Source organism: Filicampus tigris, chromosome 9, assembly GCF_054856515.1.
Source record: "Filicampus tigris isolate MCC_2025a chromosome 9, RoL_Ftig_1.0, whole genome shotgun sequence".
In the NCBI taxonomy this organism is placed as follows: domain Eukaryota; kingdom Metazoa; phylum Chordata; class Actinopteri; order Syngnathiformes; family Syngnathidae; genus Filicampus; species Filicampus tigris.
Genome location: NC_141225.1, coordinates 25,648,839 through 25,665,453, shown reverse-complemented (window position 1 = coordinate 25,665,453; position 16,615 = coordinate 25,648,839). Strand labels below are relative to the sequence as shown.

Sequence of the window (16,615 nt, the reverse complement as noted above, 5' to 3'; positions counted from 1 at the left end):
TCTATGTATATTTTATTTGATATATTGTATTGTTTATTATACTGTATGTGTGTGTATATATATATATATATATATATATATATATATATATATATATATATATACATACATACAGTATAATAAATGTATTTATTTATTCATTCATTCGTTCATTTATTTCCCCGCCCTGGCTTTGCCACTAGGAACGGTTGATCTAGTGTGAGGAGGACAAGTTGTGAGGAGGCGCCGATGTTTGACGACGTAATTTCCGGCAAGTTAGTATTCAAGACGGGCCCGGCGGGATTCCCGCGGCTCAATTTTTTGGTTTTGTGAAGGTCCTGCGAATCCGGCGTCAATCGGAGCCATCAGAACCGCAAACATGGTAAGTGCGTTCGAAAATTCAAGTTGATCCGATGAGCGCCTCCACGCGACCGCCATCGACGGCATTTAACCCCAGTTTGCATCTTTCTCGACGGACGCCGCTCAATGGCGCTCGGGCGCGGGACGCCGAAAGGCCCGACATCTGTAGCAGCAAACGTTTTCACGTTTCCTCCTCCTCCTCATCATCATCGTCTTCGTCGTCGTCGTCCTCCTCCTCCTCCTCCTCCAGAAGAAGAAGACGAGGACGACTTGCGTCCCAATTGCAGACATTGTCGGACTTTGAGATTTGTGCTGCTTCTCATGGCGGCCGGCTAGTATGGCGGCTAGCATGGCGGCTAACCGCCCAAGCGACGTTGGGACAACGTCTTTCAATCTCTGTCCTGCAAATCCGAAAAATGTCGTTGAAGCAACTCGAAATGAACTTGCATGCGGCCTCAATGGCACACGACAGCTTTTCATCCACAAGTCCTCCATTTGGTTGTCCATAGTGGACACTCACTTCGACTCAAGGAACCAACGGGATCGCTTCTTCAAAGCTTGGTTCTTCGTTCTGTCACCTTAGAGCTGCAGCCAGTGATTATTTTCGCAACAGATTCGACTATTATTTTCACAAATGGGCGATAATTTAATTCCTGACTTGGAATGTCAGCAAAAAAAGATGTTTTTTGTTTTGTTTTGTTTTGTTTTGTTTAGTTTTTTCAAAAGGTGGCAATGGCCGCTGCGTAACCGCTTGGGCCAGCCGAACTTGACTGACGCCGGTCCAAATGGCTCGACTAAACGTTGGGTTTTTGCTCCCAACCGGTCTCTCCAAAACGCAAGCAAACGTCTCACTGTTTCGCTACTTGGGGTGCATCAAGTCACAACAAATTGAGCATTTAGACAAGCGTTTTCATAATCAATTTCTCCTTTAGCAAATTAGCAGTATGAAGTTCTGGAAATTTCAGTCCCTGAAAGTAAGTCTCTGATTTCTATCATCCTCAAAGGGCTGGTTTAAAAAAAAAAATATATATATATATATATATATATACACTGATAAATTGAAATAATTATCCACAGATTAATTGATTATTAAAATGTTGCAGTGCAATGATTACGTATTCTTTGACAACTGATTATCAAGATGATCAACAGCCATTTTGATGATCAATTAATTGCTAGTGGAAGTTGTTGAACTTGAAATTTCCCAAATCCTCAAATTTCAGCCTCTCAACGGGAAATCTTGTCCACTTTCTATTGTCCACCGTGAAAGCAGCCTGAGTCTTTTTTTTTTTTTTCCAAACAAGACATTTGCCAACCTCTGTTTTCATTAGGGAAAGAAACATTTTTGCCCGTTTTTCTGACAGACAGCTATTTTTTTCTTTCTAATGGATGAATGGGAAACATCACGCCTGACAGAAATTTCCCATATGCGTGACTTTAAAAAAAAAACAACAAAAAAAAAAAACGTTTTTCATTTTTTCAGACGGTCGGCAAGAGCAGCAAGATGCTGCAGCACATCGACTTCCGCATGAGGTGCATCCTGCAGGACGGCCGCATCTTCATCGGCACCTTCAAGGCCTTCGACAAGCACATGAACCTCATCCTATGCGACTGCGACGAGTTTCGCAAGATCAAGTAAGCTCCGCCCTGGGTGCTAATGGCTAACCGCTAGCATACACGCTAACGTGCTCTGGGTGTGCCCGTCCGCGCAGGCCCAAGAACTCCAAGCAGCCAGAGAGGGAGGAGAAGCGAGTCCTGGGCTTGGTTCTGCTCAGGGGCGAGAACCTGGTCTCCATGACGGTGGAGGGCCCGCCGCCCAAAGATGTAAGCCGGCTCCCTCTAGTGGCACGCAAAAGTTTGCAAGTTGCGGACTTTTCTCTACCGTCCTTTTCCTTTCCTCCTTCAGACGGGCATCGCTCGCGTCCCTCTGGCGGGCGTGGCCGGCGGTCCCGGCGTAGGGCGGGCGGCCGGCCGCGGCGTCCCGGCCGGCGCCCCGATGCCCCAGGCTCCTGCCGGGTTGGCGGGACCCGTGCGGGGAGTGGGCGGTCCTTCGCAGCAGGTAAGGCACACGTGTCAGCGCCGGCGTCCGCTCGTTTAATGATTTTGGGGTTGCTTCCGCAGGTGATGACGCCGCAGGGCCGAGGCACCGTCGCCGCTGCCGCCGCGGGGGCCAGCATAGCAGGGGCGCCCACACAGTATCCGCCCGGGCGAGGCGCTCCGCCTCCAATGGGCCGTGGAGCCCCGCCTCCTGGTAAGTGTGCCTTTCGTATGGTGCCTTTGTAACATTGACTCGGTTTTGAAGAGGGCCCAGCTGGCTGTGTTTTGACCAATTAGAGCCCCCCCCCCCCAAAAATTGTCATTAGCCAAAGTTTGACAATTTAATGATGAAACGATGAAGGCTGCTCAGCCAGCGTTGGCGCCAAGTCAGAGATGTGAAAGAATGGCGATGGCTGCCTGAATTTTTTTCTGAATTGGATCTTTTGCCGTCCTATTCCGATAGCTGCTAGAAGAAAATTCTGATAACCGATTAATCGGCCAACAAGAAACAATACATTGGGGTTGACGGTTTGGGGATGTTGAATGTTATCCTAGGTTGTAACATGTAAATAAGTCAAAGTTTAAAATAAACTGCTGATTTTATAGAAACAAACACATTGCTAATATCATCTGATTATGTCGACCAGATGATTAAAGTTCACAATATTGACAGCTTTGTAACAGAGTAGAGGATGGGAGGATGGTAATTATCACTTATTTTTTTTTTTTTTAAATGAAAAATAGTGCTCTTCCACTGACACTTTATTTTTCATTTTTGATTTAAACAGTAAATAATACTACTCAGGCCTGCATGAAAGCCACGTCCCAGCTCTCAAATTGTTTTGGAATGATGTTTCCATCTGCTACACGGGCTGAGATAGCAATTATTTTGGAGGTGTTGAATTTCCGGGAAACCTTTTGAGGGTGATTGTAAAGTCACCTTTTGGCTTTAGGCCTTAATGGCTTATAAAAGCATATCAGTTGGACCCTAGTGTTTTTTTTAGAATACAGTGCCCAATCGTTGTTCTTTTTTTGTCTGAACGTGATTAGCGGCATTTGAGTTGTGACTTAATTTGGGAAGCGGTGGAGTGAGGATGTGGATGCTCCTTGTGCGCAGGTATGATGGGTCCGCCCCCTGGCATGCGGCCGCCGATGGGTCCGCCCATGGGCATGCCCCCGGGCAGAGGGGCTCCTATGGGCATGCCCCCCCCAGGCATGAGGCCGCCTCCCCCCGGCATGAGAGGTAAGCGTCTCGTGGTCCGCGCCGTGGAGGATCCCCCAAGCGGAAACCTTCATGTCCAAATCTGCTTTGTTTTTGTGGCAGGTCCGCCCCCTCCCGGCCTGAGACCGCCCCCACGTCCTTGAAAGACGCACGCTGTACAAATGTTCCTTTTGTTTTCTTGCTGTTTTTGACTGTTTTTTTTAATAAAGGTGGATGTTTGCCTCATGCTGGGCTGATAGTTGCTGTGGTAACCACATGAATGAAGATGTTGGCCCATATTTCAAACATTCACGCAGGCTATCCGATCAAGTGAATATTTTCTCAAGTGCATGTAGGATGATGACGCGACAAAATTTTTTGACACCGACTACAGCCCCCCCCCCCATCGAATTAACGGAATAAAATGCATTGAATGACTAAATGTAGTTCATGGAACAAAATACATATTCGAAGTGAATTTCAAAGCAATGAATAAAAAAAATGTGTTACAACTAAAGTGAATGCATGAAACCAAACCTTGAATAAAAGTAAAGAGCAGGAAATACAATAATCGATCATGAATACATAAAACGAATTGAATTAGTTCAAGTTCAAGGTGAACTTTATTTCACGCAGCGAAATTGAGAAGGTACAAACAAACAGCAAATGTGAGCAGGTTAAAAATCGAAGCGCGCAAGCAAAACATGTCAAACCATTTAGCATGTAGTCATTAAACGACCACGTACTGGCAGTTTTTGTGAGCATAATACGAACGTGGATAATTCGGTTGAATGAATAGACCGTACCATACATTAAGTTTGATATGTAAAAAATGAGATTTCATGAATTGCATAGAATTCAAAAGAAGTAGCAAATAATGGACAGAGTAGTGTAAAGGCAATTCAATCGAATGCAATACAAAAGAGCGTAATAAAAATATGTGAGGGTAAGAACCGAAAAGAAAAAAAAGGGGAAAGGAAATGTAACGACTAGTTTCGGCCGCGGCCAATCACGTGACCTTGTCAGCCTGCCAGTCACGCGCGCGTCGTCAGTCGGTCACGTGACCCGGAAACAGAAAACGAAGACTACGGTAAGAAAGACGAGACGACACTTTTGCGCTCTCTTCTTGGGGAACGTTTATCGTCGTTGGCACCATTTGTTGTTGTGGGAGAGTCGCAGCCAGCTACTGGTTAGCCGTTAGCTCGTTGTTGCTAACCTTGCCGGCAAACTTGCGTGTCAAACTAGCGGAGAAGATTGGAAGTGACGCCGCCGTTGCCTTCAGTGCCTCATCAACGAGCACGAAAACTGAGTTCGAAGCTTAAGTATGTCGTGAAAGACAAGTTCGTTTTTTGTTGTACGTGTGCTTCCAACGTGACGGGTCACGTGATTCTAGCGCAACCATACAAGCGCCGAAGCACCACGGTGTATTTCATTTCCTCTCCTTCTCCCCACTTTGTTCACACTTACCTACTTCCACATTTCTCGACAGATCCAGAGCTTGCCAACTTCAGCATATTCCCAAAATGCAATCGATTAGGGCTACAAGTAGCGATTATTTCAATAATCAATTCATCTGTCGGTGACGTTGTGTTAAAAAAAAACCATGTCTTTATTCAAATTGACAGTGCAGAAAATGCACAAACAAGAACGATTTATGATTCATTGGCTGGTTTAGTCTGTAACATGTCAGGAAATGGGCAAAAATGTTGGTCTTTGCATTCCAAAGAAAAGCAAATATATTTTACCCTTTGGATTCAACTCAAGGATAATGAGTGCCCATTCATAGAAGAGTACAGAAATGATATATTTCCTGTTGAGAAGCTGCAATTCAGAGCGTTTTTAAAGTACAAAAGGTGTCTAATTGATTGAGCGATTATCCCAAATATTGATCAACTAATTTGATGATTGGTTAGTTTTGGGTTAATTGATTAATCCTTGCGCCTTTGCAGTCAGTCAGCCTCATCAATCGACTGCAAGCGTGCGGGCATTATCTAATGACGTCACTTCCGGTCAGATGGCGGCGGCGGTGCTGGTGTACTTCCTGCTGGCGAGTACGGCGGCGGCGGCGGCGGCGCCGGCCGAAGACGAAGTTATCAACCTTCCCGGGCTTCCCAAGCAGCCCGGCTTCCGCCACTTCTCGGGATACTTGAGCGTGCTGGGCGGGAAGCATCTCCACTACTGGTGAGCGCCCGAGCCCGAGCCCGAGCCCGAGCCCGAGCCCGAGCCCGAGCCCGAGCCCGAGCCCGAGCCCGAGCCGCGCGGGCACCACACGCGCGGCGCTCAGCCGCCGACTTCTTCCCGGCAGGTTTGCGGAGTCTCAGAATTCTCCGGCGTCCGACCCGGTCGTGCTGTGGCTCAACGGCGGTCCCGGCTGCAGCTCGCTGGACGGGCTGCTGACTGAGCACGGACCGTTCCTGGTAGGTGGCGGCCAATTTCAGCCGGCGCCTGCACTTGGCAATGTTGCCAGACGCCAGCCACTCGAACCAATGTTTGCCTGGAGATGCGAGCCACCTTTGAGAGACAGCGGCGGCTGTGTGCGGTAGCGCCCCCTTTTGACGTGATTTTGTAACACGGCCGTCCGCCCTCCGGCTTGTTGTGCAGGTGGAGGATGACGGCGTCACGCTGAGAGAAAACCCGCACTCCTGGAACAAGGTGAGGAGCCCTCGCCGGTTGTTTGGCCTTGCTTGATTTTGCGTCCTCGCTCCTCCTGCCTGCAATGGCCTCCAGGACTGCACCGGAAAACTTTGCCGCCTTCCACTTTGGTTTTGTTTTGTTTGTTCTACACGTCGCTGCCCCACCCGTTTCATTAGCGCTTGTAAAATCGTCTCTCTGTGCTGATTCTTTGTACATTTCTTTTTTGTACATACGAGCACAGCGCAGCTTAGGACAAAGATAATGTCAGTCAAATAGGGCTAAAGTTAATTCACGATTATTTTCAGAATTGATTCATCCGACAATTATTTTTGTTGTTTTCATTTCCAACCTCCTATCCCAAATCAGGACGTTATTTCAAATCGACAGTGGAGAAAATTGAAACACCAATACACTTAATTGGGATTCAGTTCCCTGTTGGGTCCATATCATATGAGAACATCGGCAAACGTGTTGGTTTTGCTTTTCCGATGGAAAAGCAAATGTCTTATTTTGAAAGAATAACCAGCCCGATTTCACGGTGGTTTACAGAAATCGAAGAATATTTACAGATGAATGGGGGGGGTGATCTTCCCTCCTTGTTGTAAAGATAAAGACTAAAGGACGAGGTCTGGTTAAAAAATAGAAAAGAAATGACAAACAAAAACAGTCAAACGACGTGCCTGTAATTTGTGACGACTTGAATGATTTTTTTTAAACATTGTTTGACGTCGAATTTTGTCCGGCCAGTATGTTGACCCGCGTTGTGGCGCTTTCAGGTGGCCAACATGCTGTACTTGGAGTCTCCGGCGGGGGTGGGCTTCTCCTACTCTGACGACGGCGCCTACGCCACCAACGACACGGAGGTCAGCGGGGGTCGCGAGCGCCCGGCCGCCCGGCCGCCCGCGCGCGCCTCGGCCCCGCCGTCCGACTGACGCCTGTGGTCGTTTTTCCGGCGCGTCTCAGGTGTCCATGCTCAACTACTTGGCGCTGAAGGAGTTCTTCCGTCTTTTCCCCGAGCTGAGCGCCAACCCGCTTTTCCTGACGGGGGAAAGCTACGGCGGCATTTACGTGCCCACGCTGGCCGAGAGAGTCATGGAGGACGACGGCCTCAACCTTCAGGCGAGCCTCCGCGCGTCGGGCCCGACCGATTCATCGGCCGGGAAATCGCGGCCCTCCGGACACGGTCGGGCGAACGGCCGACGTTTGCCGATTGCTTGTTTTTGTACCTTGATGTACTCCAACCGTTTAGAGCGGTTGTACACGAGTGACGTTGCTTTCGTGATTTCTGACACATAAATCTTTGAAATAAGCTTGCATCTAAATCGATTGTGAAACGTTCCGATCCGGCCCGCCGTTCAAGCCCAAGAAAATGTGGAAAATTGTGCAAAGCAAAGCCTTGCCATTGGCGCTCGTGTTTTCCACACAAGCTCACGCGCGACGTTCACTGAGTCGGAGTCGGAGTGGCTTTGTCGGTGCCGGTGCCGTTTTTCTGGAGTGTTTTGATTGTGCGAGTGAAAATGCTCGCGGCACTTTGCCTAAGTGTCCCGACCTTGGCTCAGGGCATGGCGGTGGGCAACGGCATGTCGAGCTACGAGCTGAACGACAACTCGCTGGTGTACTTTGCGTACTACCACGGCCTGCTGGGCGGCCGCCTGTGGGGCCGGCTGCGGGCGGCCTGCTGCCGCCGAGGCCAATGCGACTTCCACCGAAACCCCGACGTCAACTGCTCCGCCGCCGTGAGTGGGCGCCAAAGACCCCGCCCCCTCCCGGTCGCGGCTCTCGCCATGACGCCTCTTTGCTTTGCTTTGCTTTGCGGGCTGGCAGCTGGCCGAGGTTCAGGACATCCTCTACGGCTCGGGGCTCAACATGTACAACCTGTACGCGCCGTGTCCGGGTGGCGCCCCCCGCAGCTTCAGGTCAGATGGCGCCGCAGGTGGCTGCGGGATGGCGGATTCTTGCTTGAAAGTGCACCCGGCCTTTCTCATTGCCGTGTTTTCAGCGTGGAGCAGGGCCAGCTGGTGGTGCGAGACCTGGGGAACGCCTTCATCCATCACGAGTGGACGCAGATGTGGAACAAGGTTGGCCCGGAAACAGTCGTCGTCGTCGTCGTCGTCACAATTCTTTTGCATTGACATTGAAATCAACATTCAAAGCCTGCCGGGCATATTTTGCTCTTTACTTTCACAAGTCTTGGGACTTCCTGGGCTAAGCTGAGACCTCCGCGATCGTATTTCGCGCCAGATCGGGTGGACATTTGTGTTGGCGTATCAAGCCAAAAAAGGCCCGGGAGCTTTAGATGTCCCTCAATTGAGCAAGGGGAAATCCCTTGAATCCTTGAAAACTCAACATCAAATCGGACTTGCAAAGCAGCAAAACTCTGATAATGGAAAGAGTAAATAAATAAAGAAGAAATAGCGGCTGGTCATGCTGCGCGTGCGCACGTTGCCCTCTAAGGAGCAGCGTGGTGCCGCGCATGCGTGGACGACACACCCACCACTTGTGACACCCCCCCCCACCCCCCACTCACCGCGGGCGCCTTTGCTCCTTTTGCGCTTCAGAAGCTGCGAGGCCTGGCGTCGGGCAAGAGCCGCCTGCGCCTGGAGCCGCCCTGCACCAACTCCACGCCCGCCACCCGCTTCCTCAACGACCCGCACGTCCGACGCGCCCTGCACATCAGCGCCGCGGCGCCCGACTGGACCATCTGCAGGTGAGCGCGCCGCCGCCAAGCTTTCCAAACGGTGAGGCCAAAGCCGCTATTCTTGCCGCATTTGGAAAAGGGGCTTCAAAAAAACAAGCGAAAAGTAAAGTGTTGAAGGTCTGGACAAACGTTTGCGCACGGATGAGGCTCAAAATATCTGAAATCGATTCCTTTCAATCCAATGTTTTCGTGGACCTCAGCATACTCGCGGTTGTTTTTAAAAACATTTTTTCCAATATCTTTTTCTGTTGATGCATTTTTTCCAACGGCCCTCCCCCCCATTTTTCATGGAAAGCACACCTTGGATGCTAAACGCTAATGCCGAGTGGCGCAATCAATTGCTTTGGTCTTTGTCAGTTCCGAGGTGTACCTCAACTACGGCCGGCTCTATGCGGACGTCAGCAAGCAGTACCTCAAGCTTCTGGCTGCGCTGGTACGATCGCGCCGTGCGACCCGCGTTCCTCTTCCTGTTGATGTGCCACGTTACAAGTTGTGCGTGCGTTTGTGCCTGTAGAAGTACCGCGTGCTGGTGTACAACGGCGACGTGGACATGGCCTGTAACTTCATGGGCGACGAGTGGTTCGTGGAGTCCTTGAACCAGGAGGTTAGTGGACCTGAGCAAAAAGCAGCCAAGGTCGCGTGGCCAACGCAGCCGCAGGGAAGAAAAGTCAAGTCAAATGTATTTCCATAGCTCTTCATCACACAAAAGGGCTTCACATGCCCACATTTGACAAATCTCAACGACATACAAACTCAAAAAGGAAGGAAGGAAAAAAGTTTGAACCGCGCAGGTGCAGGTGAGTCGGCGTCCGTGGCTGTACGAGGGCGAGGACGGGCGCCAGGTGGGCGGCTTCGTCAAAGAGTTCAACAACTTGGCCTTCCTCACCGTCAAGGTGAACGCCAACAAAGTCGTCGCCTTCCGCGCCCGTCGGCCGAACTTTGAATTCGGTTCTCGCTCCTCCGCAGGGTTCGGGTCACATGGTGCCGACGGACAAACCTATGGCGGCCTTCGCCGTCTTCTCCAGATTCATCAACAAGCAACCCTTCTGAGTGTCGGGCCCCGTTTCCGTGGTAACGAGCAATGCTTTGTGATTGGCTGCCTGTTGCCGTGCCGACTAGCACTGCCCACCTGATGCGACGACTGTTCTGCTGCTGCTGTTTTTTGTTGTTTGATTTTTTTAAGGGAAATTCACAAATAAAAGCTTGATCTTAACTGTGACCGTGTGAATTTTCGACAAACGATTGAACCGTTGCTCAACTTTGGATTTGATTGACATGTATTTCTAGTCTGCCAGATTTATTTTGAGAGAATCAAAATCCATGACAATATATTTGTTCATTCCGCGCGATGGTGATAATTGTCACGACTTTCCAGAAAAGCGCAAAAGCTGATGCATTAGTGTGCTGTGCCTGTGGTTGGCAAACAGGCCCGAATCCACTGAAACCATTGAGAATAGATGAAGTGCACTGGCAACCCCCAATTTTTGCTCTTATTTCAAGTCAAAAAAATGTGTACAAGTGACAGGTAGTATCTAAAAAAAAAGTCGAGGGTCAAAGCACTCGTATTGCAAGTCACCACTGGGTTCGCATTTTTCTATGTCGCTGGAAGTAGTAAATTACTCCTTATTCCTCTGCTCTATATTGTACGTTGCTAACGTGTTGTTAGTGGAGTAGAAGTATCGCAGAACACTGACAAGAAGAATTTAATGTGAAAAACCCCCACACACGTTAAATACTGGAGAAGCAAAGCCAAGGGTTTTGTCCGGAATCTGTCGTGTGAGTCGCGATGGTGAGCGGCAGGGGGCGCAGTTTGGCGGGACGCCAGCACAGTAAACAGGGCGACGAAGAAGAAGACGAAGCGGTGACGTCAGGCGAGCCAGCGAGAGCGAGCGCAGAGTCCACCAAAACAAAACAAAGTCGAGCAAACAGGACGAAGGTTGGATGAGCGAGATGGAGCAGCACGGGCCCAAGAAGATTTTGTGTGTCGGCCTCGTTTGCCTGGACATCATCAGCGTGGTGGACACATTTCCGCAAGAAGATTCGGACAGCAGGTGAGGCGAGTCAAGAAACATTGGCGTTCGCCAAGTAAAATACAAACATCAAAATGAGAGTGCTTGAGAGGCAACTTTCATACAGGAGCTTGCGGGGTTTCTTTGACATGTTTTTTGTTTTGCTGTTGCTGTATGACAAAGTCCTTTGGGAATTGGGCTTTACTCGACTTTATTACGCAATACTGAAGCATTTCGCCCCAAACCAATACGAACAAACGGCCTCAAATTGAAACTGGCATGATGTAATAAACAAGCGTCAAAATAAAAAGTAACTAGAATGAAAAATGTGAAACTGTTCTAACCCGCGCGCGCGTACGCGTGTGTGTGTGCAGGTGTGTGTCACAGCGATGGCAGCGAGGCGGCAACGCGTCCAATTCGTGTACAGTTTTGTCGCTTCTGGGATCGCCGTGTGCATTCATGGGATCACTTTGTGCGGGGCCTGTGGCAAGGTAACACAACCACACACACATGCACACACGTAAACACACGCAAACACACGCACTCTCTCTCTCTCTCTCTCTCTCTCTCTCTCTCTCTCTCTCTCTCTCTCGCTCTCTCTCTCTCTCTCTCTCTCGCTGTCTCGCTCTCTCGCTCTCTCGCTCTCTCGCTCTCAACCTACTCGTGAATGGTCAAAATGGGCAAACGACCAAAATGGCCTGCGAACGGTAGGACAAGTGAGGAGACTCAGTGGCACGATCGGCGTCAGAGCCAGCACGCCGACCGGCGAGTGACGCCAGCGTGTCGCTTGGCTGCTTGGCTGTCCGCAGCTGGAGGAGCACGTCGCTTTAGTTGTGCTAAAGCTAATGCAAACAAACATTGCCGTCTTGCTAAAGTTCAACAGCTGTAAAAAGCTAAAGAAAGAAAGTCGAACCATAGCAGGTAGAACAAGCTCCTGGCTCACGGTTCTCCAAGCCGGCTCACTTTTTTTTTTTTTTTTTTTCTTGTCCCGGTAGTGCTAGCTGGCCGTGCCATATAGCGTCTCCGCCCGCGCACACGCACGTGGTGGTGCACGCGTGCTGGAACCTTTGACCAACAACCACACGCAGGCAAACATGCACGCTCATTCTCCTTCTCTCTCTCACACACGTACACACACGCACAAGTGTTCTCTGCAGGTATTTTATTTTGTAGGGCAGAGAAGGCATGAAGCAGTTTCCTGTTTGTAGTTTTATTTTGGAGGATTTTCAGAGATTCCAGGTGGAAGTGCGTTGGTCGCGTGAGCGCGCCGGCTGCGTCACGCCCACCTCGCTGGTCATCAGCAGCGCCGCCACAGGAAGTCGCACCATCCTGCACATGAACAGGTGTGTGTGCGTGTGCGCGCGTGTGTGAGAGTGCGTGTGCGCACGCGTGTCTCAGGTTGTGTTTCAGGGCGTCGTGGCGGACAGCGCCCAGTTTCCTCCCACGTCAGCGCCGTGTCGTCTGGCAGGTTGCCGGCCTTTTTATTTTGGAGGGGCGATGGCTGAATTTCCTGTGTGTGTGTGTGTGTGTGTGTGCGCGTGCGCGCGCGTGTCAGTTTCATCGTTGACGACTTCTCGCGTCGGGCCATCGACATTTCGCGGCTGGCGTGGCAGACGACGGGCCAAACTCCCAGCGCGTGTTGCGTGGTCTGCCCGTCCAGCGGTTCTCGCACCGTCCTGCTGGCCGACACGTAAGAGCGCTCGGGCGGTTGCCGAGCCGAGCCGAGCCGAGCCGAGCCGAGCCGAGCGCCGACTTTGCGCGGCGGTTGCCTTTCATCGACCGACAATAAACCCTCGCTCTACAGTAATTGATTTTGTGGTGTGCTTGCAGTTGACGACTTTCCACCAATCACTTTGTAATGATAACTTTCCCCAAATATTTGCCTCGATGAATTTCCATGGATTGATTTCGGTTTGATGAGATCTCTTCCTTCCTTGCATCCATCCATAAGTTTGGTTCCCTTTGAATGAATGTCTTCTAATGAAACGTCACATGACCCACTGCAGAGGGGGACCCACGACGCGAGCGCCGCCTCACGTGTGCCTCACTCGATCGAGGCAGCTGCCTTTGCATTTCCTCCTTCTGCCGGCGGATGTCGCAAGTCCATTCCGGCCGCGGCCGCCGCTAGCCGTTCTCGATCCAACGCATCCGACGTTTTTACGAACGCCTTCTTTTTGTCTTTTTGTTAGTGCGCAATATACGCGATGAAAGTCTTCTAGAGGCATACGACGGGGGCGACGTGGCTCAGTGCTAGAGCGGTGCATTCCCAAGCCTTGGGCCCCTTCTTTTTCGTTACTACGTTGATCTTCCGTCTCCAGCCGCGATCGGCGACTCCAATCCGATTGAAATCTTCCTCCGTTTCAGTGGCGATTCTTCTTCTCCTCGTGAACGCGGATTGCAACGCTTTGTGCTACGTAGCGCCCACTAGTGTACAGGAGGGACTTAGCGGTCGGTGCCGCCATATGTCAATCATCTGGGGTGGGGGGGTCCAATCAGATTGCAGGGGGGTCCGCTGCTACCCACCAGTCCTCCGCCAGTGTTTGTGTCCAAACCAAAATCATTTTTTAAATTGTTTTTTTATTTGTATTTTTTTTTTTACAGAAAATTGTGTCACGTGTTTATGAAATCAATATACATACAAAAGCCGAAAGAAAAGCAAAGTTGAGTTTGACTCATTGTAACTTGATCATTGTCAATCGGGTCCCCGTTTGGATGTGATCAATTTCATCTCATCACGTCACAACGTTCCTCTTTTGACGGGATTAGTTTGACGAGCGCAATCCCCCAAAGTCCCCCAAAGTGCCTGTGTTGCTATACGGGAGTCTGGTTTGATGCTTAGCTTATCTTAGTTCAGTTGATCTTATTTTAGCTTGGTTTAGTTTATCTTTGTTTAGCCTAGTTTCGTTTAGTTTATTCTAGCAAAAGGGTAGAAGCTCCTTTTTCAAGCTCTGCAGTGGCTTTAATTTGCCCTGGGTCACTTTAATTGCATTCTTGTACTTTTCATATTCAATTTGAGACCTTCGGTGATTTTAACCTGAAGACATTTTAATTCATATATGAAAAATGTCACGATGTGATGTTTCCTGATGAATTGCATGATGATGAGCATGATTGAGTCGTGGACACCTGCAGCCATTTGCTGCTCATTGACATTCAAAAGGGTTTTGGACGCCATTTTAAGCCCCAAATATTCTTTCCTGGTAAAAAACAACAACAACAACAACAAAAAGCATCAAGGCACGGGATAGGGGGGAAAAGCCACCAATAATTGGCATGTGAAAAAGTCTGACTTTTTCCCCAAAAATATTGTTCCCTGAAAAAATGCTCATTCCTTTGGGGCAGAAAATCCACAAATAGTCGCAATTTGAAAAATGTGTCACTTTCTTTCTGCATTTTTGCTCTCCTGAAAAAAAACTACGAAAAAAACAGTGCAAAAAATCCGCTTTGACTTTTTCTGAATTCCCCCTCCCCCCAAAATACAAATAAAAGAGGGAATTAGGAATAAAATATTTGCACAGTTGAAAAGTGAACATGCAGTTCTTATATTTGTTTCTAAAATCCCCCCCCAAAATAATGGAAATAGAATTTTTTTGTAATAATCATATTTATAATTATAAAATGTATAATTTTTAAAATGGTGATTGGGTAGAAAGTAGAAACCAAAGAAGAATTGAAAATTCATGACACAATTTGTTTTCTTAAAATATCTGCAAAAATGCGAACTAGCTGGGGATCATAACAGAAAATTTGCACCATTTCTTTTCCTCCAATTTTTTTCTTTTGAAAAAAAAAACCCTGAATAAGCCCCAATAGTTGAAATTTGAAACATTTTGAAACAGTTGACCCCAAATGAGCAGGGATCGAGGCAAAAAACCCGCAAACAAATTGAAAGTTCGTTCGACAGCTTTTTAATTGATGATCACCCCCCCCCCCCCTGTAGAAAAAAGAAAAAGGAAAAGAGGAGACGGTGGCAGAGTAGCGCAAATTGGCGACTACGCAGGTGTCCACTCGATTTCTTCCTGCATGCCATGATGACGATGTGGATTGTTGTGAGCAACATGAATCATGATGATGACGGTCGCCGATGGCCTTTGTGCAGCAACATTCCGGACGTGACGTGCGAAGATTTCAGCAAGGTGGACCTGAGCGCCTTCAAGTGGATCCACTGGGAGGTGAGCGAGCGCGAGCGCGAGCGCGAGCGCGCCTTCGCTCCTTCGCCCCTTCGCCCCGAGTGAGCGCCGTGACCGAGCGCGCTTGCTCCCCGGCGGCGTCCCGCAGGGCCGCAACGCCGACGAGCAGCTGAAGATGATTGCCGCCGTGGCGCGATACAACGCCGCGTCGCCGCAACAGCACATCGCCGTGTCCGTGGAGATCGAGAAGCCCCGGGAGAAGCTTTATCAGCTCTTCCCGCACGCCGACGTGGTCAGTCACTAAAGCGATCCGCGCCTTTACTATGCTGCATCTTTGCTTTCAAGTCATGTCTTTGGGGGGCGGGAATAGTTCAAAAGAAATTGTGACAAGCAGGGTGTTGGTTGGCTGTGTGGGTGTCAGTCTCTCTCTCTCTCTCTCTCTCTCTCGCTTCACAAGTTGACATTGCCGTGAAATTTGTGAAGCGCTGATTTGAAATGCGCGTGATTGAAGTCCACAATAGAAAACACCGCCCGCAAGAAAAGCGGCATTCATAAGGCTGCACGGGCAGGAATTAGATGGCAACATGCACACGTATGGCCACAAACACGTCATCAATCGCAATCCAAATTGCAAGTTGCAAATTGTTCTTTCTCTGGGGAGCAAACGCAAGTCGCAATTGCGAACGACGTGTTCAATCAGCTCTCTTTTCCTTCAGCAAATGAAGTCGCTTGCATGCGCTTGTGTCAGGTATTTGTCAGCAAAGACGTGGCTCGACACCTGGGCTTCCACACGCCACAAAGCGCTCTCCGGGGACTCCGAGGTCGCCTCAGAGCGGGGTGGGTCCACGCGCACGCGCACGCGCACGCGCACGCACACGCATCCTGTTTGACTAACGGGCAAGTCTTGGGTCGCGCTTTATCTCCACAAAGCGCTTTCCAAAGCCCGACCTTGAATAGTTTGAAACGGCCTGACTGTAATCAGCAGCCGCACGCTGAGAATGCCCCATGCACCCGCCCCCTCCCCCACCCATGGCCGCGTTCATGCTGATTTGGATGCAGAAAATGCGCTTGTGACCTTTCAGCGCCGTCCTGATCTGCGCTTGGGCCGAGCAAGGTGCGGACGCCGCGGACGTCGACGGAACGCTGCTCCATTCCGACGCCTTCCCGCCCGAACGCGTGCTGGACACGCTGGGAGCCGGAGACACTTTCAACGCCGCCGTCATCCACAAGCTGGCCAACGGTGACGCACGCACGCACGCACGCACGCACGCGCGCGCCACAACACGGCCGATGACCGCGAACGCGCCCGCATCAGGTTGCGGTCTGCAGGAGGCGCTGACGTTCGGCTGCAGAGTGGCGGGCGCCAAGTGCGGTTTCCACGGTTACGACGCCATCGCAGAGCATCCGACGCAAGTGTGACAAAGCAACTTTCAATGCCGATGATGAGCCATCGTGTCATGGATCAATAAAGTGCTGCAAAACACTCCAAGTGTCGCGAGCGGGTCGCGAGGCTAAGCTAGCCTCGTGAGCGGCGCGTATGTGTGGGGCAGGGGTTGCCGCGGCAACC

At 50.1% G+C, this 16,615-nt stretch overlaps 3 protein-coding genes across 13 annotated transcripts; all 3 read left to right on the top strand.

Moving 5' to 3' along the window:
- Window positions 1-182: 182 nt before the first annotated feature.
- snrpb (small nuclear ribonucleoprotein polypeptides B and B1) lies at window positions 183-3,823 on the top strand. Its single transcript, XM_086040598.1, has 7 exons — window positions 183-361; window positions 1,823-1,974; window positions 2,052-2,163; window positions 2,246-2,398; window positions 2,461-2,590; window positions 3,494-3,619; window positions 3,701-3,823. The coding sequence occupies exons 1-7, from the start codon at window positions 359-361 to the stop codon at window positions 3,739-3,741; spliced, it is 717 nt and encodes a 238-aa protein (XP_085896724.1). The 5' UTR covers window positions 183-358; the 3' UTR covers window positions 3,742-3,823.
- A 713-nt stretch (window positions 3,824-4,536) lies between these two features.
- Window positions 4,537-10,122, top strand: ctsa (cathepsin A). Of its 3 annotated transcripts, none has more exons than XM_086040562.1 (14): window positions 4,537-4,667; window positions 5,592-5,758; window positions 5,883-5,994; window positions 6,179-6,229; window positions 6,988-7,074; window positions 7,175-7,330; window positions 7,771-7,947; window positions 8,036-8,127; window positions 8,211-8,289; window positions 8,770-8,918; window positions 9,267-9,342; window positions 9,424-9,513; window positions 9,701-9,802; window positions 9,876-10,122. In XM_086040562.1, exons 2-14 carry the CDS (start codon window positions 5,592-5,594, stop codon window positions 9,957-9,959), a joined length of 1,422 nt encoding a protein of 473 aa, XP_085896688.1. In that variant the 5' UTR covers window positions 4,537-4,667; the 3' UTR covers window positions 9,960-10,122. The 3 variants fall into 3 exon arrangements, with proteins under 3 accessions (XP_085896688.1, XP_085896691.1, XP_085896690.1); XM_086040565.1 differs by lacking the exon at window positions 9,876-10,122 and having other exon boundaries at window positions 7,771-7,848; window positions 7,887-7,947; window positions 9,701-9,808; XM_086040564.1 differs by lacking the exon at window positions 4,537-4,667 and adding an exon at window positions 4,674-4,899.
- Window positions 10,123-10,771: 649 nt separating this feature from the next.
- khk (ketohexokinase) lies at window positions 10,772-16,531 on the top strand. Of its 9 annotated transcripts, XM_086040576.1 has the most exons (9): window positions 10,772-10,960; window positions 11,293-11,409; window positions 12,127-12,261; window positions 12,474-12,608; window positions 15,018-15,090; window positions 15,197-15,340; window positions 15,797-15,885; window positions 16,131-16,288; window positions 16,364-16,531. In XM_086040576.1, exons 1-9 carry the CDS (start codon window positions 10,851-10,853, stop codon window positions 16,465-16,467), a joined length of 1,065 nt encoding a protein of 354 aa, XP_085896702.1. In that variant the 5' UTR covers window positions 10,772-10,850; the 3' UTR covers window positions 16,468-16,531. The 9 variants fall into 9 exon arrangements, with proteins under 9 accessions (XP_085896702.1, XP_085896708.1, XP_085896709.1 ...); XM_086040582.1 differs by lacking the exon at window positions 12,127-12,261; XM_086040583.1 differs by lacking the exon at window positions 12,474-12,608.
- The last annotated feature ends 84 nt before the right edge of the window (window positions 16,532-16,615 follow it).

What these genes read in the sequence shown, in the direction of transcription:
- snrpb (XM_086040598.1), top strand. An exon ending in AGGGCCCGCCGCCCAAAGAT is followed by an intron (nt 2,164 to 2,245) that starts GTAAGCCGGCTC and finishes TTCCTCCTTCAG; the next exon opens with ACGGGCATCGCTCGCGTCCC. An exon ending in TGGGCGGTCCTTCGCAGCAG is followed by an intron (nt 2,399 to 2,460) that starts GTAAGGCACACG and finishes TTGCTTCCGCAG; the next exon opens with GTGATGACGCCGCAGGGCCG.
- khk (XM_086040575.1), top strand. Translation starts at nt 10,851, where the DNA reads ATGAGCGAGATGGAGCAGCACGGGCCCAAGAAGATTTTGTGTGTCGGC. An exon ending in TCAAGTGGATCCACTGGGAG is followed by an intron (nt 15,091 to 15,196) that starts GTGAGCGAGCGC and finishes GGCGTCCCGCAG; the next exon opens with GGCCGCAACGCCGACGAGCA. An exon ending in CGAGGTCGCCTCAGAGCGGG is followed by an intron (nt 15,886 to 16,130) that starts GTGGGTCCACGC and finishes GTGACCTTTCAG; the next exon opens with CGCCGTCCTGATCTGCGCTT.
- ctsa (XM_086040562.1), top strand. Translation starts at nt 5,592, where the DNA reads ATGGCGGCGGCGGTGCTGGTGTACTTCCTGCTGGCGAGTACGGCGGCG. An exon ending in GGCGCCCCCCGCAGCTTCAG is followed by an intron (nt 8,128 to 8,210) that starts GTCAGATGGCGC and finishes CCGTGTTTTCAG; the next exon opens with CGTGGAGCAGGGCCAGCTGG. An exon ending in TCAAGCTTCTGGCTGCGCTG is followed by an intron (nt 9,343 to 9,423) that starts GTACGATCGCGC and finishes TTGTGCCTGTAG; the next exon opens with AAGTACCGCGTGCTGGTGTA.